Below are 14,904 nucleotides of genomic sequence, written 5' to 3'. Positions count from 1 at the left end.
GAGGTGCTAAATCTGGTCACTTCGTAAGGCAGATGGAAGTAAACTTCCAAACACATAGCAAAATAGCATTATCTGGGAGAAGGTCTGAACACTTCTTCTCTAGAAACTAGTTTCCTATGTTCATGAAAGAGTAGTTAGTTATTTGAGACCTCGATGGCTCTTTGAAGGGAACGCAGCCCAGATGTAGGCCGTCCCGGCCAGACGGAGAATTCACCCCTAGTGTCTTGGCTTATTTTGTCATTGGTTAAATTGAGTGGTCCGAGGTCTCCTGCCGCACAGTAAAAAACTCTAAATTAATTGTTCGGCAGTTTAAGGGCTGCAATTTAAGTTTAGAGCCAGCCTTGATTAAATCTCTCTTGACGGACACAGCCAAGAATTTGGTTGATTAAAGTTAATAAATAGAAGTTAATGTTGTTTACCCATTCCTGCCATTCGAACACTATAAATAGGGGAACGCTCTCGCTATTTGTCTGTTTTAAAACTCTCCAGCACTGTGTAGGTATTTAAAGGGGAAAAGCAGAGTGTGCCAGAATTTAATATTAAAATGACTTTTGCAAAGCAGGAAAAAAAATGACTTGCTAAGCATAGAGAGGTTTATTATTTGTATGAAGTTTGATCTCACGGAGCGTGACTAAAAGGATCACATGAAGCTGCCTTCTACTGAATCAGACCCTCAGTCCATCAAAGTCAGAATTGTCTACTCTGACCGGCATCGGCTCTCCTGGGTCTCAGGCAGAGGTCTTTCACATCACATACCTGCCTAGACTTTTTAACTGAATATGCCGGAGATTGAACCTGGGACCTGTTGGAAATATCTATCGTACTGATATTCCCGATTAATTAGCAAAGTGCGCTAGGCTTAGCAAACAGCGGAAGATTCCACGTGTGCGTGCGTGTTAGAACAAAAGAAAGCAACAGGCTTCTTTCTAATCAAACTAAACTCATTCATTATGGAAATACACTTTTTGATAGTAAAGAGACAATACAAGTCCCCTAGCTAATCTGTCTTTCTAGGTTGCTAGGTATGAAAAGGTATCTCTGCCTTCCATCCCATTGTACAGGATGGAAGCCTGCACGCGGTTAGCGTGCGGCATCTATCTTACAGCATGAAGAAATGCTGTTGAGAGAAGGAACAAAAAGAAGTGTGAAGTGTGGCTGAAAACGAAAGTCCTGAGGTATATAAGTCTGTAACATTAAAGCACAGGAAGCAGGAAAGATAGGTATCCCTTCCGCCCCCTGTCCTGTCTATCTATTTAACTCTGTGGTAAGACCCCCCTCTGGATCTGGAGTTAAGGGGCACCGCAAAGGCTATATATTCCAACAGGACCTTCTGCATGACAAGCAGATGCTCCACCACTGAGCCACTGGATGTTAGAAATGGATTGTTCCCCACTTCCCCCTTTGCCCCAGCAGCCCCCCCCCCAGACTTCTAAAATGCTATACCTGGGGGTTGTAGGACCCACACGGGCAAAAATAGCCCAGGACAGGGCAGTGAGAGAGGGGAGCTGAGCAAATCGCCTTCCCCTTCTTCCATCAGTGGGACTTTTGCAGGCGCAAAAAACAATCCCGCGATGCCCGACAGGTTCCGCCTGCTGCCGCCTGGCTTTTTGTCCACAAAGATCCCACAACCTCAGTAAAGGAGGAGGCACATGAAGCTGCCTTTATACTGAATCAGACCCTTAGAAGTACTTTCACACAGCCCAAATAATGCACTTTCCATCCACTTTCAATGCACTTTGAAGGTGGATTTTACTGTGTGAACTGGCAAAATCCACTTGCAAACGATCGTTAAGGTGCACTGAAAGTGGATTAGTCAAAAAGGGCAAGAGTCCAGTAGCACCTTAAAGACTAACAAAAATATTTTCTGGTAGGTGCTACTGGACTCTTGCCCTTTTTGACTACTGCAAACAGACTAACACGGCTACCCACTGTGATAGTGGATTGAAAGTGCATTATTTGGGCTGTGTGAAAGTGCCCGTCGTAGAGTTGCAAGGGGCCATACATGCCATCTAGTCCAACCCCCTGCTCAATGCAGGATCAGCCTAGACACATCCCTGGCAAGTGCTTGTCCAGCCTCTGCTTAAAGACTGCCAGTGAGGGGGAGCTCACCACCTCCCTAGGCAGCCAATTCCACTGTAGAACTCCTACTGTAAAAATAAAATATCCTAATATCCAGCCGGCACCTTTTCTCCCGCAATTTAAACCCTTTATTGTGAGTCCTATCTTCTGCTGCCAACAGGATCAGCTCCCTGCCCTCCTCTGAGTGACAGCCCTTCAAATACTTCAAGAGAGCAATCATGTCCCCCCTCAACTTCCTCTTCTCCACACTTAACATTCCCAATATCCTCAGCCTTTCCTCGTAGGGCTTGGTCTCCTTGGCCCGACAAGGTCAGTATTGTCCACTCAGACCAGCAGCGGCTCTCCGGGGTCTCAGGCTGAAGAAGTGTTCGCTAAAGGGTAAGCTCATGGCAAGGGCACGGTCCGACAAACCAGCCTGCAGCCCGCCGCGAGTTAGTGCAAAAACGAAGCTCGCCAAAATCCTATTAAAAACTCCAGAGTTTCTGTCCTAGTTTTCATTTTTGCTGCCTACACACCGAGATGAAGGAATAAACAAATGGCAGAAATGTTACAGTACATCAAACCGAGTCGCTTGAAGCTATGAAGGGGCATATGCTACTGTTTTGATCAGATTAAAGAGTGAAGGTATCGTAAACAGTAGCATATTGACGCCAGGCAGTGGGTGGTGTTAAAGGAAACCGGCGTAATATACTTTATGCAAAGAGTCACATTTTATTTAATCTCAGAGGGCTCAGCTACACGGTATGCTTTTCCCCCTGTTTATTTGAAACAACCTTTTTTTTTCCTTTTGCAAATTCAGCTTCTGGGATCGCCTTATGAAGTAGGAGAACAGGGTACGGAGAGAGGGAGGCTTTAACCCTTCCCTCCTCTGCTATTTTCTCACTGGAGGAAAAAAACCCCTCTTGTGAGCTGCTTTTTATCTTTGTTGCAGAAAAAAGACAGGACTTCCCATAAAGCTTTCCCCAGCAGGAGTAAAAGCAACCGAGACATGACTTTCCATTGGGGGGGTGGGGGACAGCCAGGAAGGAAAAGAGTAATTTTTTTTCTTTTCCCCTCCCTGAACCCTCTCCTCCTTAATAAAGTAATTGCAGAGGTTGAATTTGATTAAGAGTTGGTTTTTATATGCCGACTTTCTCTACCATTTAAGGAAGAATCAAACCGGCTTACAACCACCTTCCCTTCGCCTCCCCACAACAGACACCTGTGAGATCGGTGGGGCTGAGAGAGCTCTAAAAGAGCTGTGTCTAGCCCAAGGTCACCCAGCTGGCTTCATGTGGCGGAGTGGGGGAAACAAACCCAGTTCACCAGATTAGCCTCCACCGCTCATGTGGACGAGTGGGGAATCAAACCCAGTTCACCAGATTAGAGTCCCTGCTCCAAACCACTGCTCTTAACCACTACACCACGCTGGTTGTTTAAAATGCACATGGAAGGAACCAGAATATATTGTTGAGCCTCAGAATCCTGTGATAGGTAGGTTCGAGTCTTGTAGCACCTGCAAACTAACCCAGCTACCCTCTGAAACTAGTCCTCTGATAGTTGAGTTTGCTAAAACAGACTTGGGGGGAGGGGGGGACCTCACAAAGAAATATTATTTTCTGGGCAGAGTCTTTTATCTCCTTGGAATTAAGTCAGCTTCGGTTTTGTGCTGATAAATAATACAGTTTGACAACTGGTATCAATGGCTGCATCTAAGCTGTTTTGTAAGGAGGTAGATTTCGCCTATTTTTCGGTCATAGGATCCGGTGGACTTTATAGGCACAGACTGTTGCCTTGAATCATTTTCCAGTACAGCCGGTGGGTGTGGTTTTCAAATACGGCAACCCATTATCTGTTTAACGGACATGGCCTAAGTCCCTTTATTTAGAGGTTAATTGGGGGAAAAGGAAGAGCCCCTTCAAAACACACTAGTAAGTGAAACATTTAGATTTTTTTTCTGGGGCTTTGTGCAACTGTGCTCAATTAGGAAGATCTGTCAAAGCTACTAGTTAGATGTCAGTTCATACAGAATTATTAAGAAAATTGCTTGAGATTCCAGTACTGGAACTCAGCATGAATCGCTTCAAGGCAACGTCTTGTTAACTTAGCTCCTCCTGTTGGAGTCTGGGACTGTGTTAGCATTTCTTTCTTTTTTAAAAATCTTTTGCTCTACCAGTAGGATTTAGAATTATAGAATAGAATAATAGAATCATAGAGTCAGAAAGGACCACCAGGGTCATCTAGTCCAACCCCTGCACAATGCAGAAAATTCACAACTACCTCCCCCACACACACCCCAGTGACCCTTACTCCATGCCCAGAAGATGGCCAAGGTGCCCTCCCTCTCATCATCTGCCTAAGGTCATCGAATCAGCATTGCTGACAAATGCCCATCCAGCCTCTGCTTTAAAACCTCCAGGGAAGGAGAGCCCGTCACCTGAGGAAGCCTGCTCCACTGAGGAACCGCTCTAACTGTTAGAAAATTCTTCCTAATGTCTAGATGGAAACTCATCTGATTTAATTTCAACACGTTGATTCTGCGCTGACCTTCTGGGGCAACAGAAAACAACTCGGCACCCTCCTCTCTATGACAGTCCTTCAAGTTCTTGAAGATGGTTATCATATCCCCTCTCAGTCTTCTCCTCTCCAGGCTAAACATACCCAGCTCCTTCAACCTTTCCTCATAGGACTTGGTTTCCAGAAGATTGCTATATTTGATATAGTTACTACAGTATCTCTTACATCTTTACCCAAATATTCAATGTTTAAAATTGGCATAGTTTTATTTATACCCAAGAATTCTCCACCTAGCTAGCTTTTCCACCATGGTAGCACAGGAGCAAGAAATAACTACGACCATTTATGCTTGGTAATTAGCAGCGCTTTCCCGGCTGAAGTGCCCCGCATATTTTTTTTTAATTTTTCACGCTGAACCTTCATTCAGGAAGTGACTGCAAAGCCGGCGCAAACCTGCTTCGCATTTCGTAAGAGCCCCTTTTAACGTGACCTTTTGTATTTGCTCTACCCCCGCTCTGAAGCGTGTACTGAAGGAACCATGAAAAATCACAAACGCAGCTTAGCTATGCAAACAACCATTGCCAATGGCTATGGAAACGAAGGAGTAAAGGAGCAGGCGAGTGGGGTGTGTGTGGAATTTCTCCTTTTGCATCGGGACCGAGAATAGGCATTTTAAAGGTTACATTTAAACAAAGAGCTTTGAGCGAGCATCAAAATTGATCCTGCATAAATAGCCTAAGTTTGGGTGATGTTTGTGTTTTTGTGGGTTTTTAAAAAAGATTATTTTCCAATTTACCTGCTTTGACATTCGGACGTCACAAATAATTCAACTTCCTCAACGGCCAACCTTTTTCTAGGACTCATCTCCACTGAATGAAATCTTTTGTTTGTCTGAGCAGGGCCTTCTGCATGCACCAACCTGTAAATGGGCAAATCAAGTAACTGCCCATATACGTGCCTTCTCTGTTGTGGCCCCCACCTTGTAGAACGACCTGCCCGAGGAGGTCAGGACGGCTCCCACTCTCCTGGCTTTCCACAAACTATGCAAAACTAAATTATTCAAGAGGGTTTTTCTGCACAGACAATAGGGTTGCACTGTACAAAAAGGTTCGCAAAGTCGCTTGGATACATTATGAGGGACTGTGGTCTAGACAAGGGGTGTCAAACATACAGTCCGGGGGCCGGATCCGGCCCCTTCAGAGCTCTTATCCGGCCTGCAAGCCAGCCAAGGCAGCCATCCTCCACCCCTCCAGCGTGGTATAGTGGTTAAGAGCGATGGTTTGTTGGACTCTGCTCTAGAGAACCGGGTTTGATTCCCCACTCCTCCATGTGAGCGGCAGACTCTAATCTGGTGAATCGGGTTGGTTTCCCCACTCCTACACATGAGGCCAGCTGGGTGACCTTGGGCTAGTCACCACTCTCTACACCCCATCTCCCACACAGGGTGTTTCTTGTGGGAAGGGAAGGTGATTGTAAGCCGGTTTGATTCATCCTTAAGTGGTAGAGAAAGTCGGCATATAAAAACCAAAACTACTTCTTTGTCATCTTGATCTGGGTTGGCAAGCCCGCTGCGGGTTTGCCCGCTGAAGTAACCACCCCCGCTGCCAGTCTGGCCCGGCGAGGCATGGCCCGGCCCAACCAAGTGACATTTATGTCTTATCCGGCCCCCGTAACAAATGGGTACGACACCCCTGGTCTGGACTGCTGTGTATAGCTTGCTGTAAATAGGACTCTACTGCGTAATTTTGCATCGTTTAATGTGTTGTGTTAATATTTATGCTTTGCTTCAGTTCTGTTTTTAGATTTCATGTTGGTTCTACAACCCGAATCCTATTGTGTTGTTTATTGTATCTCCCATCCTGTCGATTGTATTGACTCGGTCTGTGGAATCTGCCTTGAGTACCAGTGAGAAAGGCGGAATATAAAGAACTTAAAATAATTAATAACTAAATGGGACTTTTTTCCAAGTAGACCTCCTTCCAGTCAGCTGGATGGCTGCATGGGCACCTGTTTAGCTTTCGGAGGGGCTCTATGAGCATCAAAGCCCAAGTGTATCAATAAAGGGAACGCACAGACAAGGACACAAGACGCACCTTCGGTCCTGTCCTTTCTCAGAGCCGGCGTAATCAATCATCCCTCTGGCTTTTGATCTCACCAAAGGAAGTGGGGGGTGATGCTTGTCAAGAAGTCGGGCTAGCTGTTAGCCAAGGCCGTCACCAACAAATGACACGCTGTCACTGCTGACCCAGAGATGCGTTGTAAATTCAATTCCTTGGCCGTTGTCCGTGAACGGGTTTTGACAGGGCTTGTTTTAACTAGCGCTCAGGAGAAAAAAAGAGATTGATTTCTTTCACTAGGCCAGGCCGGTTCTGATTTTTTTTAATATGGCCTCATATTTCCCCCCCAAAAAAGACGTGCAGACACTGTAAATCACCCTTGTTTTTCTGCGGACTGTCTAATCCGAGTTTTTCATTGACGACAAAGAGCATAAGTTTTAACGCATAGACTTTATAAGGAATATTAAGTCCTATGGATTCGAAATGAGTTTCATTTATTAAAGTGCAGTAGGAAGGATTATTGTAGATAATTATGGCAGGTGGAACTTGACTGGCTTGGACGGTTACCGGTAATTTGATTGATGCTGCTCACTGGTAATCCAATATAATGTGCTTGTGCCAACAGGTCTGCATTGGAAATGTCTCTGTAATAAATAGGATGGATTTTGCAATCTGTGCGATGGGCAACGTGTATAAAAGCATTTTCCGGATCGAATAGACTCCCTAGCCCACATTGTTTTAGCATGTTCACAAAATAATATTGCACGAAATAAATAGATCACTCCCTTGGATAAAACAGCTAATGACACTTTCTGAGAAGCAGATACTATGTTATCTACTATCAGGTAGTTCAGCGAATTGCGTGAGTGACATGGTGACTTTTCTCTTTATAGTGTCAAGAAAAAATAATAATCTTCATTTCCCCCTTTTTTAAAAGTGTGGAATGGCAGATGAATATCAAGTAGCTGTTAAATCTAGGGAAAGGCAAAAGCATTATTAAATTTTGATTCTCTTGGGGTAAGAACATAAGAAAAGCCCTGCTGGATCAGACCAAGGCCCATCAAATAAGTCTGTTCACATAGTGGCCAACCAGGTGCCTCTAGGAAGCCCCCAAACAAGACGACTGCAGCAGCACCATCCTGCCTGAGGAAAGTGAACTCATATCTGTGTAGCTACAAAGATGCCATCTTCGTCCCAATTCCAAGTCACTTCCCAAGCAAAGCAGCCGCTGAAAACACAAACTTCATTTGTATCATGCAAGCAAGACTGTGAAAGCAGCCTTACTGATGCGTATGCATACCAGGAGAAAAATTTCAAAACTTTTTTTAATGGCTATATTTGTATATTTATTTAGTCTACCTTTCTCACTTGCACTCAAGGCGGATTACACAGAGTGAATCAATTCATAAATATAAACCAGTTACATTATCAGAATACTTGTTACTTATGCGTTAAAAAATGATTTGATCATACCTAAGACTACATACTTTGCTCTTGCTCTGAGAGTGGTAACTTTTTAACATTTTATTGTACGTTTTGCACCAATAGCTGTTTCTTTGTCTTTGTGTTTAATTGCATGCCAGGGCCTCAGGTACAAGGGAACTGGGTTCGGGGTGCGTGCCAACAGTGGGTAAATGGGTGCAGTATTTGATTGCGGGCTCAAGGCATTCCCCAATTCGGCGCTGGGTCAGCTGTAGGGTTGCCAGGTCCCTCTTCCCCACTGGTGGGAGGTTTGGGGGGCAGAGCCTAAGGAGGGCGGGGTTTAGGGAGGGGGGTGGCTTCAATGCCATAGAGTCCAATTGCCAAAGCGGCCATTTTCTCCAGGGGAACTGATCCCTATCAGTTGGAGAGCAGTTGTTATAGCAGGAGATCTCCAGCTAGTACCTGGAGGTTGGCAACCCTAGTCAGTAGGGTTGCCAGGTCCCTCTTTACCAAAGGCTGGAGGTTTTTGGGGCGAGGCCTGAGGAGGGGAGGGTTTGGGGAGGGGAGGGGCTTCAATGCCATAGAGTCCAATTGCCAAAGTGGCCATTTTCTCCAGGGGAACTGATCCCTATCAGCTGGAGATCAGTTGTTATAGCAGGAGATCTCCAGCTAGTACCTGGAGGTTGGCAACCCTGCTAGTCCGCAGCAGCATTTTGTGCAACCCCTTGCTGTTGATGTTGTGGAGCTTATGTTGTGCGTAACCTCCCGGGGGGGATTAATATTGTGATTTTAGGGGTAACATTTTTAAGCTAGACTCATTGGAGGCCTGGCTTTTGGACCTTCATGGTCCTACTTTGTAGCGCCTAAACTTTAAAACCCTGCAAGTACTTAACTTTGTTGTTTTTCTAAAAAAGCTTTATTCGTTAGATACCGCCTTTGACTTCAAAGCCTGTCATAATTTCGAAAAGATTATGAGAGCTGTGACAGTGAACTGTGTTCCCTGTTAATATGTCACCTCCAGAAGAGCAATTAAGGCACCTCTTGAATTGCCCCCCCCCCAAAAAAAGAGCTATTCAATTTTAATAATTTTAATAACTTTAAATTAAGCTAAGATTTATGTCACTGAGCCTTTTAAAAAACCCGTGAGGCCCCCACTGCGTGAGATGGTGCAGAAAACATTAGAATGACATCTCTGTGCTGATATATTGCACATCACACCAGCGCTAGGCCAGCGATAGGGAACAACGCTCTATTGAAAAAATAACTGTAATAAGTTTTTAAATGGCTGCAGTTTCACTCTTGACCTAATTAGAGCTTTTGCAAAAATTGCTCAGCCATATGCTCGGTAAAGAAGCAGCTCTGAACATTTGCTGATTTTTCTCGCGCTTCTCTCCTTCCTCGACGGGATGCTTGAAATGGACGGGCAAGGCTTGGAAAGTGAGCTGAGGCCAGCTAACACCGTATGGATGGATTTAGTCATCTTATAGCCAAATAATCAAGTGTGGGCCCATCTGCGGATACTTAAATCTCTGGATCAGGGACACACTGACAGAAAACGGGTAATTCTGCAAACTTGGGGGGACTCCCCCAGGTTTGCAAAACAATCTGAAAGCAGTAAAAAATTACATGGGGGGTTAAATTCCCCCCCCCAAAAAAAAGAGTGTTATCTGTGCTTGCGCAGGCAATGCAACTACCTCCTGTGTTGGCAACTGGTAGGGTTGCCAGCCTCCAAGTGGTCCCAAAACAAGAAAGACAAGGTACTGTAAATTAGAATTTAGGGGGGGAAACAGTAGCCAAATTCAAAGATTGCAAGAAAAATACAAAGTAGTTTACTATATGTACACTATATGTACACAGTTAAACAACAACAAACCATACACTGTGTAGAACAGGCTTCCTCTGGAGGTGGTAACTTAAGATCTCTTTCTTTGGACCGTTTTTAAGCAGAGTCTAGGTGGCCATCTGACAACAATGCTGATGCTGTGAACTTAGGCAGATTGTGAGAGGGAAGACAGAAAAGGTTGTGTCATTGTTTGGCTCTCTAGGCCCTTTCTTGCATGTCCATGGCAATGCCAATCAACACTTTGGGGTCAGGAAGTTTTTCTCCAGGCTAGATTGGCCAGACTTCCTGGAGGTGTTTTTTCTTTTTGGCCATCTTCTGGGCATGGAGTAGGGTCACTGGGGGCATGGGGGGGTTGTTGTCTGCATTGTGCAAGGGGTTGGACTAGATTACCCTGGAGGTCTCTTCCAACTCTTTTTCTATGATTTCCCTCTTCTGGCCACTTCCAGGCCATAGGGACCTTTCTTTGGGTGGGATTTAAAATCCATTCTCTGGGTTTATCAATCCACCATGTGCTACAAGACTACAGCGGACCTAACCACAACCCATTGTACATTTAGGGCTACTCTAGACTTCTCCAAAATGTTTTTTTGTGTGATGAGCCAACAGTGAAGCTTTTTACTCTCCGTGATGTTTATGTGGCGTGCAAGTCCTCTGAAGTTCAGCGCTTTCTAGGATATATTACTGTTTTGGCTTTGCCAGCGCCTTCTGCATTCGCAAACTGGATTCATCATTTTGTGTGCGTGTCAAAGCACGCGTCGCAAAATAATTATGACGAATGCCGACACCGCATCTGTCCCCTGATTTAAATTGCCTCCATTCCTGCTGGCATTCATCTTAAAGGATTTTTTTTCGTGCAACTTAAAAAAAAAAAAAAGTTAGTGCGAATGCTAATTTGACTTGTGGGAGACTTGAATAAAAATGCATCACGCTTGCCAAGAAAATAGCTTAAGTGTCAACTTTGGTTTTATATATATATATATAAAAACGGTATGCGCATGATTAATTTCTGAGAACTTTAGCACCAACTAAACAAACCGGCTATGGCTTATATGAAATAAACTATGGCTTATATGAAATGTGTAGTGTATTGGAGGAACGCTTCTCCCAAATAAATCAGATGCTCTCTAAAGGTTGCATTTTTCAAAGGGTATCGTACTAAATATAGATTATCCCCCGCCCCCGAGTCCATTATTACAGTGTGCAGTGTCACAGGAGATAACAAGGAAGTTGACATTCTCCAGTCTGTAACGGAGCGAGTGTTCATCCTTTTATTGTAGATATGATTTCCCTTACAGCTGCTTATGTTCCAGCTTGTCTTTTGATTTAGTAGGCGTCCCCCGTGTGTGTGTTTTATTGCCTTGTTACATTTGGACATTTTCGTATGCTTTCATTCAAACCTCGTTCAGATATCACAGTATTTTTTGCCAAGAGTTGGATGCAAGGGAGCTGATATTTTGCATAAGATTATCTTCTTACGGTGGCCTTTCCATGTCTTTATACAGTTGATTTGGATCAGAACTTGCCAAACATTTGGTAACCGTCACCTGTTTTAGAAAGTAGACTTTTCCTAGAGTATTATTACTCTTCATTAGGTTTGTAGACAATTTCCACAAAGACATCTTCAGATACCATGCTTGACAGTAGTAGAAAAGGGCAAGAGTCCAGTAGCACCTTAAAGACTAACAAAAATATTTTCTGGTAGGGTATGAGCTTTCGTGAGCCACAACTCACTTCTTCAGATACCATGCTTGACAGTGCAATCCTAAGCAGAGTTTACCCCCTCTTAAGTCTGTTTAAGTCAGTGAACTTAGAAGGGGGTCATTCTGCTTAGGATTACATTGTAAGGGACTTTCTTATCCATACTTCTGGGATCATCTTTGAAAGGAGGAGGTTTGCATTTCCCCGCTACACCACACTGACTCTCTGGAAGGGAGGGAGGAAGCTAGCTAGGTACTTGTGAGTTTGTGGTTTCCTTTGACAAAACACAAGGTTCCCCCAGTGTGGTGATTTTGAGGAAGCTACTTGCTTCAGTGACTTCGGCCAACCAATTCACTTTAAATTTTAATAGTCATGGGAGACGAAGAGTGCTCTTACGTTCATACAGATATAGTGAGTGCGCATTGAACATGTTGCTAGCTTGGCATCTCTGATTATTAGAGCTTAAGGTCCATCAAGTCCAGCAGTCTGTTCACACAGTGGCCAACCAGGTGCCTCCAGGAAGCCCACTAACAAGACAACTGCAGCAGCACCATCCTGCCTGTGTTTCACGGCACCCAATATAACAGGCATGTTCCTCTGATACTAGAGAGAATAGGTATGCAGCATGACTAGTATCCATGAATAGACCTGTCCTCCATGAACATGTCCACTCCCCTCTTAAAGCCTTCCAAGTTGGCAGCCGCTGCCACATCCTGGGGCAGAGAGCTCCATCATTTAACTATGTGTTGTACGAAGAAATACTTCCTTTTATTTGTTTTGAATCTCTCACCCTCCAGCTTCAGCAGATGACCCCACACTCTAGTATTGAGAGGGAGAAAAGCTTCTCCCTGTCCACTTTCTCCATACCATACATAGTTTTTTCAACCTCTATCATGTCTCCTTTTAACCGCTTTCTTTCCAAGCTAAACAGCCCTAAGCTTTTTAACTTAGTTAGTTCACATTAGATTTCCAACATGCTGGTAAGCTGGTTAAGGTTTGAAATATCACACAGGAAAGAACATTATTCTATTTTGCAGGCCCAAAAGCTAGCTAGTAATGGTCAGGACCCGAAGAGCTGCTGGTGGTTACAGTCCCGCGAGCCGGTTATGCTTGTCTAATAGAATTCGAATTTTGTGTTTAAAGCGACTGATGCCCATCATGTCTTGTAAACTGCTTTTGAAATCCCTTGTTCTTGCAACAAAAAAAACCCATTGCTTTTAATCTGGGTTATGGTAATGGTGAGTATTGTGTGCAGTTCTGGAGGCCTCGCATCAAAAAGGATGTGGACAGAATGGAGCAGGTGCAGAGGAGAGCGATGAGGATGATCCGGGGCCTGGAGACCGAGCCCCATGAGAAAAGTCTGAGGGAGTTGGGAATGTTTAGTCTGGAGAAGAGGGGGTTGAGGGGGGACATGATGGTTCTCCTCAAGTATTTGAAGGTCCGTCACTTAGAGGAAGGCAGGGAGCTGTTCCTGTTGGCAGCAGAGGATAGGACTCGCAATAATGGGTTTAAATTGCAGGCAGAAAGATACCGGCTGGATATTAGTGGGGGGAATTTACAGTAAGAGATGATTGACAGTGGAATCAGCTACCTTGGGAGGTGGTCGAAAAGAGCAAGAGTCCAGCTGCACCTTAAAGACTAACAAAATTTCTGGCAGGGTATGAGCTTGGGAGGTGGTGAGCTCCCCCTCACTGGCAGTCTTTAAGCAGAGGCTGAACAAACACTTGTCAGGGATGCTCTAGGCTGATCCTGCATTGAGCAGAATAGAATAGAAATTTTATTACAGTCAATGACCAGCACAAGTAAAATAGGTAAGTTACCAATTTACAGTCGTCTAAAAAAAATCTGAATAAAACATGCTGGTTCATTAGTTAGTATAATGAATGAACCACTTGGTAAGAAAAGGAGAGCACATATAATATAACGGTTTGCCTTCATCTTCAAATCTGCTGGTTAGCGCAGCCTCTCCTCCGTCGTATGTCAATTGCAGCGGCACAGAATCTAGCAACTGAATACGTTATATCTGATGCATTGAGCAGGGTTTTGGACTAGATGGCCTCTATGACCCCTTCCAACTCTATGATTCTGTGACCCTGACCATGTTTTTCCTCCCCAGAAATATCTCAGAAGCTTCTTCGATGCAATGCTTAACTCCACGTCATCCCCACTGTACGTAAACCAAGAGGGCCTGACCCTGTCTAAGCATACCATCTGTGATTTCTCATCATTCTTCAAGAAAGGCGTGTTCGACTACAGCAGCCACGGCACCGGTTAACTGCCCAAGAATGACCACTTTGCCTCGTCTTCCATTCCGGTCCTCGATGTCCGCACAGAAAAGCAAAAAATATAGACGTTGGATTGTTTTTCATTCTGGAGAAATTCCACCAGAAACACTGGCCGTTGGAAGCAGATACATAGGCCCGCTAAGTACAACCTCTGAAAGAGTTCTGTTTAGCGCTGGGTTTATTCGCTGCCAATGGAACGGGGAAACAGTTGGTTCCTACAAGTCGGTTTGAGAAACGCTACAATTCTCGTGCTGCATTTGGAGCCGCTCACAAGCTGAAGTTCTTCCTCGCACGTGCTCTCAGGCAATTTTGTTACAGCCTTCCTCGTTTATTCCCAAATTGCTTCAATTGTGCCCGCGGACGAGCATATGCTTAAGCAGGCTTCCTGTTCTCTTCTGTTCCTTTTCTGTTCTAATTTTGTCATCTTGGATTCCTGCTTTGTTGATGTGTTTTCCTCCCGAGAACTTCTGCACTATAGCTGCTTGGCAGTGCCACATTTGTCTTCCACGCATTACTTTAAATGCGAATGTTTACAAAATATATGCTGCAGAGGACTTGGAATCTCTCAAGTCTTCTGCGCCTGATTACACAGATGTTAGAATCACTTGCCATTTATTTAAAAGAAAAAGAAGCAATAGCTATTGGGAGAGGGGGAGATGAAGTCCGCTTCTTTTCATTTTCGAGTTATACACAGATTGCAATTGTATATTATGTATTATACAACGCTGATGACCAGGCTTAATAAATGCAACACAGACTTCCCACCCCTTCTTTTTAAAAGGACAGCTTTTCCGTAAAAGCGTAACACTATCTCATTTACATTCTTAGTTGCCAGAAGAGGAATGCTTTACAACTTACTCAGGACTTATTTAGAATTTAGAATTGCACACATATAAGAGGGCTGCAATATCCATTTTGTAAAAATACGGATTGAAAAAATATCATGACCTACAATGGGGACATGTATATGTTCTGTACATACTAAAAACTGAAAATTGATGCTCGGTGATTGTAACCTTCAATA

At 44.2% G+C, this 14,904-nt stretch overlaps 1 protein-coding gene across 1 annotated transcript in view; it reads left to right on the top strand.

Moving 5' to 3' along the window:
* Nucleotides 1–13,870, top strand: part of KIF16B (kinesin family member 16B) — a 134,408-nt gene extending 120,538 nt beyond the window's left edge. The window contains exon 26 of the mRNA XM_056856650.1: nt 13,712–13,870. Coding sequence (XP_056712628.1) covers nt 13,712–13,870 — 159 coding nt within the window. The remainder of the gene's footprint in view (nt 1–13,711) is intronic.
* Nucleotides 13,871–14,904: the final 1,034 nt, after the last annotated feature.

This window comes from Euleptes europaea, chromosome 10, assembly GCF_029931775.1.
Source record: "Euleptes europaea isolate rEulEur1 chromosome 10, rEulEur1.hap1, whole genome shotgun sequence".
NCBI lineage: Eukaryota > Metazoa > Chordata > Lepidosauria > Squamata > Sphaerodactylidae > Euleptes > Euleptes europaea.
Note: the sequence above shows the minus strand (reverse complement) of the source record. Positions and strands in the feature narration are given on the sequence as shown.